Genomic DNA, 18,740 nt, shown 5'->3' on the forward strand with positions numbered 1-18,740 from the left:
ACCGTCTCTTCTCCTTGAGGAAAGGCCTGGTTCTGGAGCCTAGGATGGCGCCAAACCTATGCTGGTGGTGAAGAAAAGACTGGGAATAAGGTGGGGGTGTGAGGAGGAGGGGAGCAGAGGGTAGAGAGAGAAAAGGAGGCAGGGACTGGAAACCAGGCAGCAGGAGGCCTGGTCAGTGGGGAGGACGGTGGACCGGCGCCTCCTCTGCGTCCTCCTGCAGGCCTTTCTCCTTGAGCTCCTTTCTTTCTTCTGGACCTTTTCACCTGCCTCTCTTATTTCCCCTTCATCCTTTCTCCCTGTTTCTCCCCTTCCCTGTTGGAGGAGGGGTTTTATCTTCCTTCAGGCATGTCCTCCCAGCATGTCAGGTACACTTCCCAGGAGGTCAAGGAGAACAGTCAATTATTTACTCAGGGAAAATCAGCTCCATCAGCAGTCAAAGCCCGCACGAGCCTCCCTCCCCAGTGCACATAGCCTCAGCGGGCACCCAGCCTCCCTCCCCAGTGCACACAGCCTCAGCGGGGCCACAGCCCTCCTCCCGGGCCCTCCCCACAGAGCTGAGCTCACCCTGGGCTGCAGAGCTGCCTGCAATTCCCTGTGGCAACAGCACTTAGCAGGGTCTCATGTTTAATGCAAGCGAGCTTCTGAGACAGGAAAGCTTTCAAGATACAGCTTAAGATACATAAATGCTGCCCTTTCCAGCGCAAACAGAAGTGTGCGGAATGGATGTGGGTTTTCCTGTTTTACGATAATTGTGTTCTCATCTGTACAGATTTAAGCAAAACCATTCTGTCAGAAGGAAGGAAAAATCTATAAACAAGGACCTCTGTGGCCTAAAGAGGCCTGGTCGCCTCACGTTTTGAGTCTCCCAGTAATTTTAGAATGAAGAAAGGCCAAACTTATGTCATAAAAGTTGTAGTTGATTGTCAACACTTATCATTAACAAGTTAATTATTTTATATTTTTTTATTCATTTCAGAGAGGAATGGAGAGGAAGAGAGATAGAAACATCAATGATGAGAGAGAATCGTTGATCAGCTCCCTCCTGCACGTCCCCTACTCCTGCACCTGCAACCCCAGGCATGTGCCCTGACTGGGAATCGAACCATGACCTCCTGGTTTATGGGCCAACACTCAACCACTGAACCACACCAGCTTGGCAGCAAGTTAATATTTTTAACACAAAAGATATAATGTAATGTAATTGTTCTAGTAATAAACTAATTACAGGATTTGTAAAAATTTATAATTCATAGTTCACTCACCATAGGTCATGGGCTAGAGATATAAAGCTGTATTTTAAAAACTTCTTTCAATCATGTCAGTATATGATTCCTTTGGAAATAACGCAAAAAGCCTAATATTGAAATCTTATGTTTGAGTTAAGAATTCTGGTGACTGTGGCCATGTTTGAGCTAATGATATTGGTGACTGTGGAGATATCCCTGCTATGAATATAGACACTCTCATCTCTGAATAAGTTCCACTGTTCTTCCCACTCTGTCTCTCATCCTGACTAGCTCAGCTAGTGTGTCGTGTCCCAACCTGTCTGAGCAATGCTCAGGGCGGCAGGGCTTTAAGAATAACATCTCACAGCCTCTCCTACACTGTTTGGGCCCAAAGCGGCATGCCACATCCAGGCATTGCCGCAGAACTCAGTGTTTTAAATGGCCCTGGTGCTGATTCCAGGTCTGGGGCAGGAACGACACAAGGTGAGCCCAGACATTGGACAGTGCCAGGAAGGAAGGAGCACTCAGACACAAACACCTGTATCCCTCCGTTGATGGGGCCATGTCAGGGGGGCACAGGAGCCAACCGGAAGGGCTCCCACTGGCCAAAACTAGAACAATTTGAGCAAGAAATTCTATGAGGTATTGGATTATAATCCAACGTATAAAATAAATATCCATGAGTCAATATTGACACACAGAGTTCCATAAATAAATAAATAAATAAATAAATGGGAGACACAAATCTTCCTTGCAGGTCCTTTCTTCCCTCCCTTCCTCCCTCCATCTTTCCTTTTCTTTTTTTCATTCTGCCCCTCTAATTTATGTAGATACTCCACCCTCAAGAAGACAGAATATAACTCCCCACTTATTAAGTGTGGGCCACACATAGCGACTTGCTTCCAAAGAGGACAAGATGGAAGGAGGTGGGGAGTCATTTTATGGTGGGAATGGAGTCAAAGGAAGACAAAATGTAACATTAAATTAGTCCAGGAGTATTGGGGCATACTTCTCTGAGTCTGGATTGAAGGTGTTTGCTCATCAGGCTAGAAGCCGCTGTAACAGCATTCTTGGTTGACTTAATGAAATGTATTTTCCACGGCAGCCTCATTCAGTGAGTTGAGATGTCAGAACCTCCTGCTATAATGCAGAAAAGGGATTCAAAGACTTAGGCAGATGGGAATGTGAACTTGTATGGGGCATGAACATCCAACCGTACCTCCTGATGGGTCCAGAGGACAGTCTCTTTACTAAGGTATTAAAAAATATATTAATGAAAACCATTTGGAGAACCTGGCACTAAACCATTCGTAGACGACCTCCTTCTGGGTCGGGGTCTCGTACGTAGCAGAGCAGCTCCCTCGCTGCGATCTATTGAAAGTCAGCCCTTGACATAAGGGTTTGTAAAAAAAAGAAAAAAACAAACAAAAAATCTATTAATGAGAGGAGCACCAGCATCCCTGAAAAGTTCTATGGTGGCTCCCCAACCGCCCCCCCACCCCCACTTGCCAGGCTACGGTTAGTAGCAGAAAATGTGGCCATTGACATGGGTCCAAACAGGACAATAGGAATAGGAACTGTATCATAGAGAATTAGTATAGGAGTATTGGTTACACCAGCGCTGGAGGGCTGAATGAGGGAGAAGGTCATTCGCTGAGGTCACCCAGAAATAGTGACCCAGGAAGCAGCTCCCACTGGGGTTGAGAGAACAAGGAAGAGGCTGGGGTAGCAGACCCGAAAGCTTGGAGGAAGTGCCCTAGAAAGCGGGGCGTGGGCCTCTGAGACGGGCCCTGCCAGGCGGGGCTGCTCCCTCTGGGGGTCCTGATGAGGCTGGTTCCGGGAGCACTTAAGGAACAGAGAGGCTGAAACCGACTGCTGAGAACCCATTGCGGAGCTGCTATGCCAGGAGCACCAAGCAAATGAAAAGAATTCACCCCTCCTCCTGCTCCCCCTGCCCCTGCAGAGACCCTTATTTCAAAACCTGGGGGAAGCCAGCCAGGAAAGGGGAAATCTGGCCTGTGGAAGCCCAGCCCAGCATGACAAAGCGGGATACAGGGGCGTGCGTTTGGCACTGGAGGGCCGCGGCTTCATAACCTGCGCAGAACTTGCTCTGTCCCCTCCGCTCCTAAAGCAAACCTCTCCAAGACAGGCCCGTTCTTGAAATCTCTTCTTTCCATAGCTGGACAGGGTTTTAGCACATATTGGTTGAGCAGGCATGGATGATATCACCCTGGGACAATACAATCCATTTTGAACCTCAGACCTCAGCCTTGACGAACAGCACATCCAAGGATAACGTTCTAGGTATCTAGCTTGAGAGTGTTTTTCACTCCAAGGAGATCATTTGGCAAAGCCGTGCCAGGAAAGCCTTGCCTTTTGAATACGTGGAGGAACTCTTGCTGTCAGTGGTCTGAGGAACGGAGGTATTGAGGACAGCTCAACTATTCCCGTAAAAGAACTTAAAAAAAAAATCCTTGTCAGAGGCAGGGATCAGCTGCCATGGTGATGGGGATTTCTGAAGAGTTTACACATAAAAAATAGAGTGCAGGGTCAGAGAGACTTGCCAGGCCTTTCCAAAAATAACCCAAGAACCAGTAGAAAAGCTCAGCATTTACATCGAACCAACATCTTTCTTAACCCCAAAAGGCTGATGGTGAGAATTTCTGCTCTAAGCGTTAATGGTATTAGTTGAGTGATTGATCACACAGCTCACTGGAGGCAGGGCCAAAATGCAAGTCTTGTCTCAGCGGCTACAGCCGTGGCAAGCTGTATATTGAGGACCAAGAACTTTCCTAATGGCCTTAAAATGGTGTTGGTACCAAAATGCTCAGCCCAGGGTCATCCATGTCAAGTTAATTACGCATTCCTAGTCTTTTCCTTTCGACTGAAATAAAAATGATAATAAATGAGCAACACTACTTGGCAAGATAGATACCAGCCTTTTCTTTGAAATACTCAGAACTCGATGAATATCAATTCTATTATATGCTATCCATGAAAAGACTCCAACCATTACAGCCTGTGCAGAATTACTTTTATTTCAGTGTCAAATTCCAAAGAAAAACACCCAGGCATGGCTGGGCTCGTTTGCATTTACAACCTTTATTATTTTCAGGATGTGGTTCTGAACCCAAACCCACTGAGTCGTGTGCGCCTGCCAGCAGTATTTTCAATGTGAAACTACAGCACACTGGATCCTTTTAAGAAGATATGGGTCTTTATAAAATAAAATGGAACCCGTTTCTGTCCAGGAGACCAAGGTACCTGTACTATTGGGGTAATATTTATATCCTAAAAGTAGATGTTCGATTCTCAACTTTCATTTCTGTTGGAGCCCAAAACCAATGTGGCTTAAGAAAAAGATGGTGCCCTAACCGGTTTGGCTCAGTGGATAGAGCGTTGGAAGGTCCCAGGTTCGATTCCAGTCAAGGGCATGTACCTTGGTTGCAGGCACATCCCCAGTAGGGGGTGTGCAGGAGGCAGCTGATGGATGTTTCTCTCTCATCAATGTTTCTAACTCTCTGTTTCTCTCCCTTCTTCTCTGTAAAAAATCAATAAAATATTTTTTTTTAAAAAAGAAAAAGATGGCCTATATTCTAAATCATTTCCAAAACAGGATGGATATAAAGATCGCAGGACACTCAAGTCATCAAAGCAGCCACAAAGATTCTAGAACCATAAAAGGCTCTGTGACTTGCTACACTGTTGATAAGAGCAACAGGATAAAGAGATTTAAGAAGGAGGGCATATTTCAAACAGGGGAGAATCATGTTTAAGGAATGGCTAATTTGTTTTCCTGTAGAAATCTTTGGTACATGGCTCTCCTGGGAAACTTAATCAATTAAAACCTCACATGCTATTCTCCTTGTGAGCGAGAGGAATGCATTTCTTGTGTTATTACATAAATGAATCTCATCTTCGGGGCCTTGAAATATAGCTTTATCCAGCCTGTAGTGAATCTGTGTGCCATCTCATCTTTCTGCATTACAGTGAAATTGATTTTACGATTCCTTCCTCATAAATTGCAGGCCTGCGGCAGTGACAGGCTTGGCGATGTTTCGGTTTTGTCTTCCCTAGTCTCACGGGCTGGGCACGTGACCTGCTTTTCTTTTTTTAATTTTTTTTCTCTCAGAACCACATCAAGCTTGCAGTTCTGATTCTGGTTCTGAACCTAAAAAATGCATTTTGAAAAAGGATGGTCTGTTAAGCCCAGGATGTATCCTTCTTGCCTTGTTTGTATCCTCTAAACGGAATGTTATCCTGAAGCCTTTTGGGTATCATTGGGATGAAACGTTTTGTTAAGAATTACTAGAACGATCACCATGCCACTGAATGCGCGTAACATGAGTAGCGTTACAAAACTAAAGCTATAAAACTCAGAGGATGTCTTCCTTCGCTCCTCACCCTCCCCTCCTCAGATGGAAGCAAAGTAACATGGCAGTCCTGGAATTTCTGACAGTCCTACTGGGTCCTGCTTACATTTCAGGCTTTGGTTACTCAGACAAGAGAAATATTACCTTAATACCTCACCCCCCTCCCCCATTTTTCTTAAAGAAAAGTTCTGTTGGTTCCTTGACTAGTCTGATTAGAGGGATGAGTAGGGTTGTACTATAACACTGGATTTCCTTCAGTCCTCAGGCTCACCCTTGGGGAACCAGGCAATTCCTTGAGGCTACCTCTAGAAGACCAAAGGTAGAGGAAGGGAAACAGAGGTCAGGGCTCTTCCTCTTGCTCCCTGGCAGGTGTGACCCTAGCCTGACCCCAGGCTTAAATTCCAGGAATGGATGGAGTTCTACACATTCCACCTCTTCCCATATCCAGCAGTGGCTCTGGATTCGCGGCTCCTGTTGCCATCGACCCATCCACCCCAACTGGTTCTCTCTCAGTTGGATATGCAGCCACCTCGTGCCCCAACCCAGGCGGCAATAGAGTGTGTGGTCAGGGGAGCGCTCAGTTAAAGCAAGAAGGAAAGATTGGTTTTGTAAATGTTTTCTTCTAAACCAAATCTTACTCCTAATGTTGAGGTCATTTTTTAAGCCTACTTAAACCTTTTGGTTTTAATATTCCAATTGACTTTTTTGCCTTCTCTCTATAATAATTCTAGAAAGAGATCATTTAAATCAGTACAGTAATTACTACTCATCCTCTGAGAAAATATGGGCTCCAAAGCACACTTGTTTGGGCTGGTGCTGTATACCAACCTCAGAATGAAGGGGAAGCAGTGGATCGTGGTAAACATAATAGGGTACAGAACAGCTCCCCACTTCTTGCTGAGTTGAGTTCACGGTTATGACTTCTCAGGATACCTGGCATTTCTATACTCACGAGGAAGAATCAGTCAAGACTTGAGGTATGGATTTTCCCTTCAGATGATCTGCAACACTGCTTGCTCCTCTCTGCGCTCTCACAGCGTTCACCAGTGTGTGTGTGTGTGTGTGTGTGTGTGTGTGTGTTGTAATGGATTTGCATACGCACACTGAGCCTTGACCAAGACTGAATTCTCAGGGGCAGAATTGCTTCTCATTGTTTTCCAGCACCTTAAAAACCTGGTTCACATGAGGTTCTCAAAAAATATTTGTTGAATGAACCAAACTTGTTTCGTTTTGTTTTGGAGTGACACAGAAGTGTCATATTTCTGGTACATTTCTAGAAATGCTACGAAAATCTCTAATGCATACACAACAGTCAAACCACGAGTCATGCGTGTGCATGGAATAGGGCTAGCTAGCCGCTAGACGGAGCTCGCTGGTGTGGAGAGTGAGCCATACCAACAGTTAACCAGTCTCCCGCTAGACCCACAGGCCACACCTTTCCTAACTGGCTTAAGACCAACTAGAAACTATCCCATTTCTTTCATGGATCGTCAGCATCCAACTGTCATGAAGTGTGTTTGCTTGGTTATTTTTTTGAGGAAGCAGCATGGTTTTTTACTCTAACAAAATGTCAACCTTAACAATTTAACGTTAATTCTTTAAATTCCCACGAGATAACTAGTTTAACAGGCGAAACACTGCCGCATTCTTCACTGGGTGCAGTCTGAAGCAGGTGTTTGGACTGGGGATCTGATTATATATCCCTAAAACGCAGTTTCCTTTGATGTAGCTCAAGGCATGGAAGGTAATTTCAACTCTTCAAAGCCTAAACCTTACCTCCCTGCATCTTTAGAACCTGTTATCCTCTTTACTTCCTTCTAACACTATTGTGGATAATACTGGCTGAAAAGAATCACGTAGGTGGGATTGATACATTTTTCTTTCTGGTTGTGCCATGATTTACATTTCTTTCCGTTTTCCGTTAAGGGACTTCGGCAAATACTCAAGTGAGTGGGATAAGCCTAGAGTCTAATTGTTTTAAATGTCAGTTGAAAAGTTTTTATATGTGTTATAAATATATGAGAAGGAATGCTTCCAATGAATTTTCTGAAGACTTTTACAAACATTCCTTCCTTTAAGGAAATGTTTCCTAAGGGGTGGGGTGGATAATATACAGGGTGTCCCAAAGAAATATATATACACACTTCAACTGCTGAGAGCTCAGTTTTGAAAATGAAATGTATTTTAATAAGCACTGCCTTTATCGTTATTCCAAGTGTGGGGGACACATTTCTGAGGCTCACCCAGGGGGATCTTTCAAACTGCACATTCCCCTCCACAAATATGAATATATTCTTTCCCATTCTCTCCCTGAAGTCAATGCTGCAGTGACCTATTGATCGTTGTGTGCCATACCCTTTTGTGTGTTAGGAATTATTGTTTTCAACTTACCAGTGAATAAACACGTTTCCAATTAGAAGTCTATAAGAATACAAGACATTTTGTTTAAATTGCATGATTTATTTTTAGATCATCCCTCTTAGTCCTGCATGCATTGTTAGCACAAAAAGTTGGACTTGACCACAACTTCCTTTAAAGAGATAGTAGGTACACAATCACCATCTGAAGTTTCTTCACAGATGGCCCAAGAATTTCAGGCCGTGGTAACACTGTCAGTAACCTACACAATGTTCAATAGGAAAATTTACCAAATGTCCTTTGTTTAATGTAAACAAGGCAGGAGGCAAACAGAGTATTACAGTGACACTATTTTACAGGGCCCAGAAATATGATTATCATGTTTTAACACATCATGTGTCACAATGACATGCATATTTTGATTAATTAAACAACCCAAAATATAATTACTACATAATTTGTGGTTTGAGCACTTCACTGTAACTTCTGTCAATACCTATGAACTTCATAATTAAATTGGTAATTGTATATTAATGCAATAATTTATAGAAGGATATTACCATGGACTATAAAGGTAATCCCCATAATTTGTGCCCTGTAAAATTAAGTGTAACAATCTTTACACTAGCAACAGTGTAAGCAAGCTAAGGATTTTGGTCCTTATATATATATATATATACATATATGTACACATGTACACACACAATGATGTACAATTAAACCAAAAAGCTATGAATCCACTCATAGCTTCCATATTGCACAGACAGATATCTTACGAGAACATTACATAGTTATGATGTGAGTACTGCACTGATAATTGGCTAAAGACAAGTCTGAGTTCTAGCAAGTAAAGAATGTGGCTCATTACTAAAAATAACCACAAAGACTATACTGTTAGAGAGAAAGATTTTTTAAAAATGGGCATAGCTATTTATACCAAGGTGAAGCAAGGCTAAAATTTGGTTTGGAACTTGCTTAGGGCAATCCGTTGTTAAGATGGTATTTTCTACCCAACACAGTACATTTTGGTCACTATTTTGCAAGTACCCAAGTAATAGAAATATTCAGCTTCTGAATGACAGTACAAAAAGACCAGCAATGTAGTAGGATGTTTCGCTAACAGATCCAACTCACTGTGAGAAGTTGTGCTGGCTCTAGGTCCCTACTAAATATGAATAAAAGAAAGAAAGAGAAAGAGAGGGGGAGATGGAGGGAGAGAGAGAGAGAGTGGGAAGGAGAGAAAGAAACTGAGAAGAGAAACAAAATATACTTTAAGCTTTAGTTGACTATAAATCAAAGCCATTACAATAACTTAGAAAAAATGTTTTAAGAAGCAGCATACATACATATAAAAAATATAAGAGTTAAAGCTTTTCAGAACTTGGTTTCATGCATTAGCTATAGGGTCCCATTGTGAAATCAAAGATTAAATAGCATTTGGTCTGAGAGGTCATGTCTTTGCTATTACACCTATCAAACACTATGAACACATGAGGAAACATCTAATATCTCGTATTGCCTTATTTTAAATACACCTACATCAAAGTAGGCTACAACTACACCTAAAACTGAAGATGTTGCTGAGTTCCTTGCATGGCCTAATGAGTAAATACAGCAAACTTAATGTTTTCCCCTCATGAAAAATCATTTAAAGAAAAGCACACACAAAGTAACTACCTCCCACTTTTGTTTTTCTGCTGTTTTGCTGAATAAATGCCTTAGAAGGAGCTAACGAAGATGCACATTGAATTAGAAATTCAGTCTCTTTGTTGTTGTTTTACTGGTGGTAAGCATTCTAGAGCCAAGAATATTCATCATCTTTTGATATTTTCTTCACAATAAATAGCAAAAACGAACTATAAAATAAATCAGAAAAACGAATGCGACAAAATTAGGGGTGGCGTAAAACATGCTTCTGTGCATACGCCACACACTGTGAAACTGCACACACGCCACAGAAAACAACTTCCCAGGAGGGGCAGCAGCAAGAGTGCCTCGGAAGCCAGAAATCTGATCATCTGCTCCCTAAATATCAGTAAACGGAAAGACAAGAAAGTGCTGCTGCTTAACACTTCAACTAAAGAAGAAAGCTTAGAAGCAATATATCTGAGGAGTAAGCGTCACTTACAGGAGGAATAGAGAGTGGATCAGCAAACAACATTCTGTCTATTAACTCCCAGCACGTGGTGCCCACACAGCTCTGCCAAGCTACCCACGGTTCCTACATACATACCCACTCACATACATACCCACTGCACCCACATTCTTTCCCATGTAAACAGGACAGACTGGTCTGTCTGTTTGGTTTTTAACTCTCTCTCTCAAATAATTTAAAACAAAAGACTGAACAAAATGAAAACATAAATGTAAACATTAGGGAGGCCATTGGAATTTTGATTCTAAGAGTTATCAGTGAGTTCCCCACCGAGACACGACCATGCATTTCAGTAAGAAAATCAAATTATAAAGTGATTTCATGAAACAATTTTCAAAGAGAGATAGAACAAAAAAAAGGTTCTCAACCTAACACGTGTAAATTAGCTTTAAAAAATACTATTTTAGCAAGCACTACCACTGGTGAGCACAAACTCGGTATTGTTGCCAAAATGACACGGTTTAAATAAACTGGGACCCATACATGAACATTAATCACCTACATGGCAATGTGCACACGAGTAAAAGAACATTTCTTTAAAAATATATATATTATATTAATCAAGAATTTTATTATCATATTAAATTGTTATTCTTAGAAAAGCTGAAGGAAGTTAATGGTTCTCTACACATTTTTATCTCCTATTATTAACTCAACTCATTTGATGGTCCCTGAATTGTATTTTTTTCTCATTTACAGTTTTTCATATTTTGTTTGATAAGAATTCTTACCTTAAAAAGTTATAAAAATTCATTGTTGTTGTTTTTTGCTTCAGATTAATCCAAAAGAATATAAGCATCTGAGTCCCAGAGAATGCCAAAATGCCTTGCTACCAAAAAGGATATTAAAATAACAGAAACATCAAAGGCATGACATCAGAAATTCCGCGGCTTTCACACAGGCATTAGAAATGCTTATTTCCGGAAGTTCCTTTGATTGTGTCCTGGATTCAAGGACGTGCACATCTATGTATGGCGCCTTAATGAAAAAGCAATGGAAACACTATTATACAACATTGTACTGAAGTTGCCCACTCGATGGGTTCGAAATGCTTCGGTCCAGTTTGCAGCAATGCTTCATTGAAAAGGGCCTTTTATCGTCCTCTCTTCATGAGGTGAAATGTGCACAGCAGTTCAGTTCGCTTGGTTACCTGGGAGGGGTATCTACGGCGTGGAGGAAGCGTGGTACTTCACAAACGCGATGGCCGCCAGCTCCTTGCAGAACTCTTCCAGCACGATCACGCCCTCCAGCAAGGTGATGTGGTCCACCCTGGGCGGACAAGAGGCAACACGTCAATCAAGAGAGCAGCAGGCCGTCAGTTTGGGTGGAATTTTTATAGTGGAAAAAAAAAAAGTGAAACACTGACTTACATAGGGCCTTCCGGTTCTAAACCAAGTAATCGCTTTCTGACTAGTAGAAGCTTGGGAGTAAAGTCTTGAATACGCTGGATTCTAACCATAAGGTCTCCGACGACCTACATCACAGACACAAAAGGAACTCGGTTCCTAAAACCAGCTGCATAGGGATTTTCAGGATAAAAAACATACCCCGTTTCCTTTCACTAAATGAAGAATGCCGCCTTTCACTATTTGCATAACCATCTTTGACAGAGGACTCATATCTACTCCTTAAATAGAGACATTATATATATATATAATTTTAAAAAATGAATTTTCCTTTTTTTCTTCATATTTTATAGTGAAATAATTACTTCTAAACAGTAGACATATTTTCCTCTATGTGACACTGATTACATGCAATGATATTAAGTTGTTAATTGGACAGGTTTATTAAGCCTAAAGAAAATATAACAAAACCGATCACTCACCCTGACAATGACAGAGAAGAGAGACCGACAGCCAGAAGCAAGGTTCACATAGGGATCCAAAAGGTATTCGTGTACGTGTGGATGAGGGAAGAGAGACAGTCTGGACAACACCGAGGTCACTTGTAAATTTACGTCATATGGCTGGGGAGAGGTGAGGAACAAAAACACATTTGATGTTATTCATCATGTCCATCCCGGAGCACTTACTCTACCATTTTGTCTTTCAAGAGAGGAAAACTGACCATTTACTCCTCCCTCCTCCACCTGCTCTTCTACAATGGCAACACCTGTAACTAAACTAGTTCTCACCACTTAGTCACAGTGCATATAACTCAGCCCTAAACGTTTATGCATGTAATATACAGAAAAAACAAACACAACATGTAAGAATGTCTCTGTGTTACCCAGGTGGTTTTATTACCTGATCAAGAATTCTTCCCATTCTGTCAAATAAAACTTTCAAAAAATGACCTTCAAAGAAAGTGGCTTCTAAGTTGCACTTTTCCAAGGCTTTTGGAGACCCAGGCCACTCCCATCTTAGGCAGATAGCACAGTAGTCCCGGAACTAGGGAGAAAGCATTTAGATCAAATTAACCCAAAACAAATTGAGGTGAAATAGAAACGATTTCCTCCAACAGGAATATCAAAATCCATATGAGAACGCAGAGGGCAGAGGGCAGAGGCCTGGGTAAGGGTGTGACAGAGGGACAGCGCTAGAGACCACTGTGCGTGGAGGACAGTGGTAGAGAGGAAAAAAGGAGAATAAGCCTGTGGAATGGAAGTAAGGGCGGCGGAGAATCATTTAAAGGTCACCTTTGGATTAGCGGGGAAAGGATTTGGGGGAAGATATAATGTCGGAAAGGGAAGAAAGGAACGAAGAGAAAAAAGGGAGAGGGGCGGGGGAGAGAGGGAAAGAGAAATCTTGAGACAGAGACAGTGAAATGCAAGGTGAGGTCACTTGCAGGAAGCTCTAGTAGTGAGAGCAGAGGCCAGGCCTTGCGGAGAAAGGGAAACGTTGGAGAAATGACTGTGGGGGATGTGACAGGTGTGTGAGTGCATTCTCATTCGATTTCATTTCAAAAATGTGGGTATTAGACTCACCTGCCTGTGAGCATCTCGGAGGTAGGTGTCATATCCTGTGCCCTCAACGTGGTAGGAGGATTTCGCTTCATCCGGTACCAGACAGAGAAAACTTCAACGAAAAAAGTTAAAATCAGTAACATAATACTCTCACGATATCTTTATATGTATTAAAATACCTAGCGATATCTTCAGTTTAAACAAGTATTAATGCAAGCGGAGACTTGAAAAATAAAATTGTATTTTCTTAATCAGCCTTACTGATTAAATACACTGTCATTAAAGCGTTGATTCAAAAATTACTCATTCCTCTTAAAGGAGAAGTAAGCCTAAAATGACTTTTTTGTTTGTTTGTTTACATTACAGCACATGGACAGACTGCCATGCTGTTTGTTAATCTCGGGAAACTGGCCTTCAAGTAAGTGAACTTAAGATTGCATGCGTCCTGACTTTATATCTTGAGCGACATGCAATTTTCTCCAGTCATCTGAAAGAACCAGGTGTATCAGTAAGAGCACTGCAAAGGAAGAAAAAGAAGGAAATTGCCATAGAAAGGGCACTTAAAAAAAAAAAAAAAAAAGTAAAACCACAGACTAACAAAAAAAATGACCTTAGGCTTAGGAGTAAATATCTAATAAGCACAGTTTGTCAAATTGGAGATTTTCAATGTTACTGCACTTGGGAATTTAAAATTATTTACATACAGAAGGAAGGGTACTTAGAAGGTCAGTTTCACTAAGGTCACGTGTGTTTAGTTCTGTCTTAAGCAGAGCCTTTCTCTTTTGCTACCGACGTTGCCCTGAGGCTCTCACTGGCTACCTAACTGTGACAAAAGGCTCACATAATCTTTAGATTAAACAAGGGAAGACTGAGTTCATACGATATCTCTGTAACAATCCAAGGGCAGAGCTATTATTTGTTATAAAAACAAGTAAAAGAAACACCAGTCGCTCTGCCGTGTGTAGGTCAGTGGTTGAGCATCGACCTATGAAAAAGGAGGTTATGGTTTGATTCCTGGTCAGGCCACAAGCCTGAGTTTCAGACTACATCCCCAGTAGGGGTATGCAGGAGGCAGCCAAACAATGATTCTCTCTTATTATTGATGTATCTATCTCTCTCTCTTCCTCTCCCTTCCCCTCTTAAATCAATAAGAATATATTTAGAAAAAAAAAAAAAAGAGAGGTGCAAGTTAAATGTATGTAGCAACTCACCTATTCACAATTTTATGGACTTCAGTCTTCCCATCATTTCTGGGGTGGTCTGGAGTAGCAGGTGGCGAAGAACTAAGCCATTCTTGGTTTGACAAAGTGTTATCTGGTGAAATGTCAGTAAATAATGGATCTTCTTCCAGATCTCTAAGTTTAATTTAATGACGTATAAGAAAACATTTTATTATATTTTCTAAACCAAAAGATTCTCTGCTATGCTCTTAGAAATAATTTTATTCTTACATAATTTTGTTTAAAAAAAATTAAGAAATAATGTATTGATATTTTATAGAGGAATTAACGTTTTATACTAACATCAAAGTCAAGAAGATAGTGATTGTGTTAGACCTAATGAATAGATAATGCCACTTATAATTTAAAGGGATAGTAATATTAAGATATCTAAGATTTATTTTTTTAAAACTTGCAAACTGTTAGAGGTTTTTTTAATGAATAAGGGAAATAAGAGGAAAGAGAAAATTATGATTCTACGTGAAATGCTAAAGTCACAGAGCTGGCTAGAAACTTACACTGCTCCTGCTATCTGTCCGTTCTCTACCACATCTTTATCTTCTGGACACAAGGGTTTATATTCCGTATAATTTCTTTCTTCAAGATTTCTTAGGACCAAGTTGTAAAGAATGTGCTCATTGGGTTTTTGTAAAAGATGTTCAAACATCCTTAGTGTCATTATGCTTATCTGAAACCAAAAACGATAAGGCTAACTGAAAAATGTCTTTCAATAAAGTCTTCTTGCCATCCTATAAGTCATAGTGTCAATTTTTAAAGCCACATTAAAAAAAGAGGCTGTATTCAACACGTCACAAGTATATTAAAGTCAGTATTTCAAAGACTCTAAGTCAGTGGTTCTCAACCTTCCTAATGCCACGACCCTTTAATACAGTTCCTCATGTTGTGGTGACCCCCAACCATAAAATTATTTTCGTTGCTACTTCATAACTGTAATTTTGCTACTGTTATGAATCGTAATGTAAATATCTGATATGCAGGATGTATTTTCATTGTTACAAATTGAACATAATTAAAGCATAGTGATTAACCACAAAAACAATATGTAATTATATATGTGTTTTCCGATGGTCTTAGGCGACCCCTGTGAAAGGGTCGTTCGACCCCCAAAGGGGTCGCAACCCACAGGTTGAGAACCGCTGCTCTAAGTCAAATTCTAAACCCTTGCACAGCTCACCTCATCAGATATGTGATCACAATGTTCAATTAACCTGTGTCTTAAAGGGTGTCTGTTCATATCTGCCAGAGTTTCTGGCTCCCTCTGTTCCCCAAGGATAAAAAACACCATTTCTTGAAGCAAAACATTGGAGGTGACTTGCCGAACAATGCGATGAAGCAAAGCAGTCGACGTCAGGATACCCATCTCGGAACTGGCATAAGAAACAGGGAATTAGCGGGCAAAAGTAACATGAACACAGCGGTTTTACTTTTTAAGTAAAGAAACCACTCACGTTTGCATTAACTGAGGTTCCATAACACCAATAAAAAATCTTTCATGGATGGCTTTGGCAAGAGCAACAGCAGTGGTCTAGAATATAGTACAAGCATAGATATCAGAGAGAGATTAATTTATAACATCAATAAATCAGTCTCCACCCTCTGTCTGCATTAATGTGGAAAACAGACTTGCCTAGATTAGATGCTAGTTATTAAGTGCTTTACATTGTATCTAAATTTCCGACAAGCAGGATAAAAATATTATCTTAATCACCTCATGGTAGTAACATCTTCCCATAGAGGAGAAAGGGAGGGAGGCCAATGCTATCTTATGAAGGCTGTACTATAATACTTAAAGAAATATAAAGGCAGAACTGGAATTGTAATTTATTCTACAGTTGTAACACATACACTCTATACATATGCATTTCTCTTGTTCATTTGGTTTTATTTATTTTACTAACTGTGCTATCCTAGGACAATTAAGATATATTTGGGGATATTAACTGAGAATTCAAATTTCACTTAATAGACAGTTACATTTTTAAAGGATCAGTAAACAACAAAAACATCCCAACCTTTTGTGCTTCCTTTATGAGTTGATCACAATAATCAAACCAGGAAAGAAATGAAATTAAGGCTCGTTTTCCTGGAAATGCCGATGCATCTTCTTTATGACTATATGAGTCCAAACTGTGGGGCACAGAAGAAACGCTAAGTCATCCAAAAGCATGAATGCAGCTCAGGGCATATGGAACAGGAAGGCACGTGAATGAACTTACACAGGATGATGTATTTACACAGGCAATACAGCATGACTACCGGATGAGGGCTTTATAAAAGAAAGCTAAAGATTAGAGAAAAACTCTGAAATAAAAGTTCTAAGTAATCTTCACTCATTATGTGGGAAGAGAGGGACTAAAGCAGAACGGAGCTGCAGGAGAAAAACCATTATCAGCTCCTCATACTTCTGCCATGAACTTGACCAAGTAACAGGAATGAAGAGTGGGAGAATCTCGGTGCTGGGAGGAAGGAAAAGGAAGGTGACGGAGGATCTGCACAAGGAAATGACTGGCCTGCTTCTCTTCCTGCCTTAACATGTACGACAGTGGAATTAACAAGTGGGTCTGACCGACAGATGTCGGCAGAATACAGGGTGGAGAAAAACAAGTAAAAACCAAGAAGGGTCAAAGATAAATAGAAAACCAGTAACAGGTTATTATGTCATAACTAGAGGTCCAGTGCACGAAATTCGTGCACTTCCGGGGGGGGGGGGGTATCCCTTAGTCCAGCCTGTGCTCTCTCACAGTCCGGGAGCCCAATGATTGATCACCCCAAAGAGGTAGGCCCCACACACCCGGCTGGGGCTCCGCGAAGGATTGCCCCAAAGAGGTAGGCCTTGCCCGCCCGGCTGGGGCTCCGCGAAGGATTGCCCCCACAGAGGGAGGCCCTGCCCACCCGCCACAGCACTGCCGCCAGGTAGCCTGGGTCTCCCTCTTTGGGGCGATCGCTCACGGGGCTCTGCCATCAATCGCCCCACAGAGGGAGGCCCTGCCCACCCAGCTGGGGCTCCATGATGAATCGCCCCCACAGAGGGAGGCCCTGCCCACCCGCCGCAGCCCGCTGGCCAGTGGCCTGGGCCTCCCTTTGCAAGGCGATCATGGGGTGATGGCCAGGCCCGAGCAATCGAATTGCACCTGCCTTGGGTGGCCTGGTGCCAGTGGTTGTCATAGAAGGTTGTCTGGACAGTCATTCTGCTGTTTGGTTATTCGGTCGATTTGCATATTAAGCTTTTATTATTATAGATATTATCCTGCTTGCCCAGCCAGCGTGGCTCAGTGGTTGAGCACTGACCTATGAACCAGGAGGTCATCAGTTCGATTCCTGGTCGGGGCGCATGCCCGGGTTGCTGGCTGGATCTCCAGTGTGGGGCGTGCAGGAGGCAGCCAACTGATGATTCTCTCTCATCATTGATGTTTCTATCTTTTCTCTCCCTCTCCCTTCCTCTCTGAAGTCAATAAAAGTATATTTTAAAAAAAATATGATCCTGCTTATAGATGGTGGGATTATGGGTGATTTTATTTACGCTGCTTTATACTTTTTTAAAAAAAATATATTTTATTGATTTTTTACAGAGAGGAAGGGAGAGGGATAGAGTTAGAAACATCGATGAGAGAGAAACATCGATCAGCTGCTTCCTGCACACTCCCTAACTGGGGATGTACCCGCAACCAAGGTACATACCCTTGACTGGAATCAAACCTGGGACCCTTCAGTCCGCAGGCTGATGATGCTCTATCCACTGAGCCAAACCGGTTAGGGCTGCTTTATACTTTTTAATAACTTATAAATGTTCTACAATAATCATAGTTTCCTACGAGAATCAAGGGGCAGCCCTGAAAGATGGGTAAAGGGGTTAGAGAATGAGGTAGGAGGAGCAGTCCTACATAGGGAGGCCAGGAACCACACAAGACTGCCCCAGGGCCCGTGGAACTTATTCATAAAAAAGATTACTTAGGATTTTTAAGAAAGATATTTTGAACCAGGTAATTCTTAGTTGTCGGGGACTGTCCTGTGCATTACAGGCCATTTAGCCACATCCCCAACCGTTATCTAACAGATGCCCATAGAACCCCTGCCCCCATTGGTGACAGTCTCAGATGCTGGCAAATGTCCCTGGGGGAACACAATTGTCCCAGTGGGAACTATTGCTCTCCAGCAGCGGCTGCAGCCAGTGAGCAGCCAGAATGTTTGAAACATGCAACACCTGCCTGCACAGTCAGGGGCACTGACCTCTTCTCCCTTAGCTTGTCAAATAAAAAAATGACAGTAGCCAACACGACCATAGCTGTCCAGGGTGAATGAATCAAAATTATACCTTTTTTTTTTTTTTTTGTCAGACCAGCAAAAAATATGTTTTGGTGTTCTGCAGAATTTTCGTAATTAGCTTATGTGTGCCATGAGATGAAAAAGGTTGAAAATCACTGCTCTACAGCAACAATTCTCAAAATTTACTACACAACTCCCCAGTGGAAGTGTAATGCT

General features: G+C 41.8%; 1 protein-coding gene across 6 annotated transcripts in view; it reads right to left on the reverse strand.

The window, feature by feature from the left end:
- Window positions 1–4,245: 4,245 nt before the first annotated feature.
- Window positions 4,246–18,740, reverse strand: part of FAM160B1 (family with sequence similarity 160 member B1) — a 29,959-nt gene continuing 15,464 nt past the window's right edge. The window contains exons 8-19 of one of the 6 annotated variants that reach the window (XR_004972110.1): window positions 16,274–16,388; window positions 15,710–15,786; window positions 15,436–15,628; window positions 14,759–14,928; window positions 14,232–14,375; window positions 13,042–13,132; window positions 12,362–12,505; window positions 11,941–12,081; window positions 11,483–11,586; window positions 10,844–11,381; window positions 7,991–8,020; window positions 4,246–6,541 (exon numbers count right to left, since the gene is read on the reverse strand). Coding sequence is in view for 3 of the 6 variants with exons in the window: in XM_036335877.1 (XP_036191770.1) it covers window positions 11,276–11,381; window positions 11,483–11,586; window positions 11,941–12,081; window positions 12,362–12,505; window positions 13,042–13,132; window positions 14,232–14,375; window positions 14,759–14,928; window positions 15,436–15,628; window positions 15,710–15,786; window positions 16,274–16,388 (1,285 nt within the window). In the remaining 3 variants the exon portion in view is untranslated. The other 5 variants (XR_004972108.1, XR_004972109.1, XM_036335877.1 and 2 more) reach the window with 5 other exon arrangements.

The sequence above is a fragment of the Myotis myotis genome, unplaced genomic scaffold, assembly GCF_014108235.1.
Source record: "Myotis myotis isolate mMyoMyo1 unplaced genomic scaffold, mMyoMyo1.p scaffold_m19_p_15, whole genome shotgun sequence".
Taxonomy (NCBI): Eukaryota; Metazoa; Chordata; class Mammalia; order Chiroptera; family Vespertilionidae; genus Myotis; species Myotis myotis.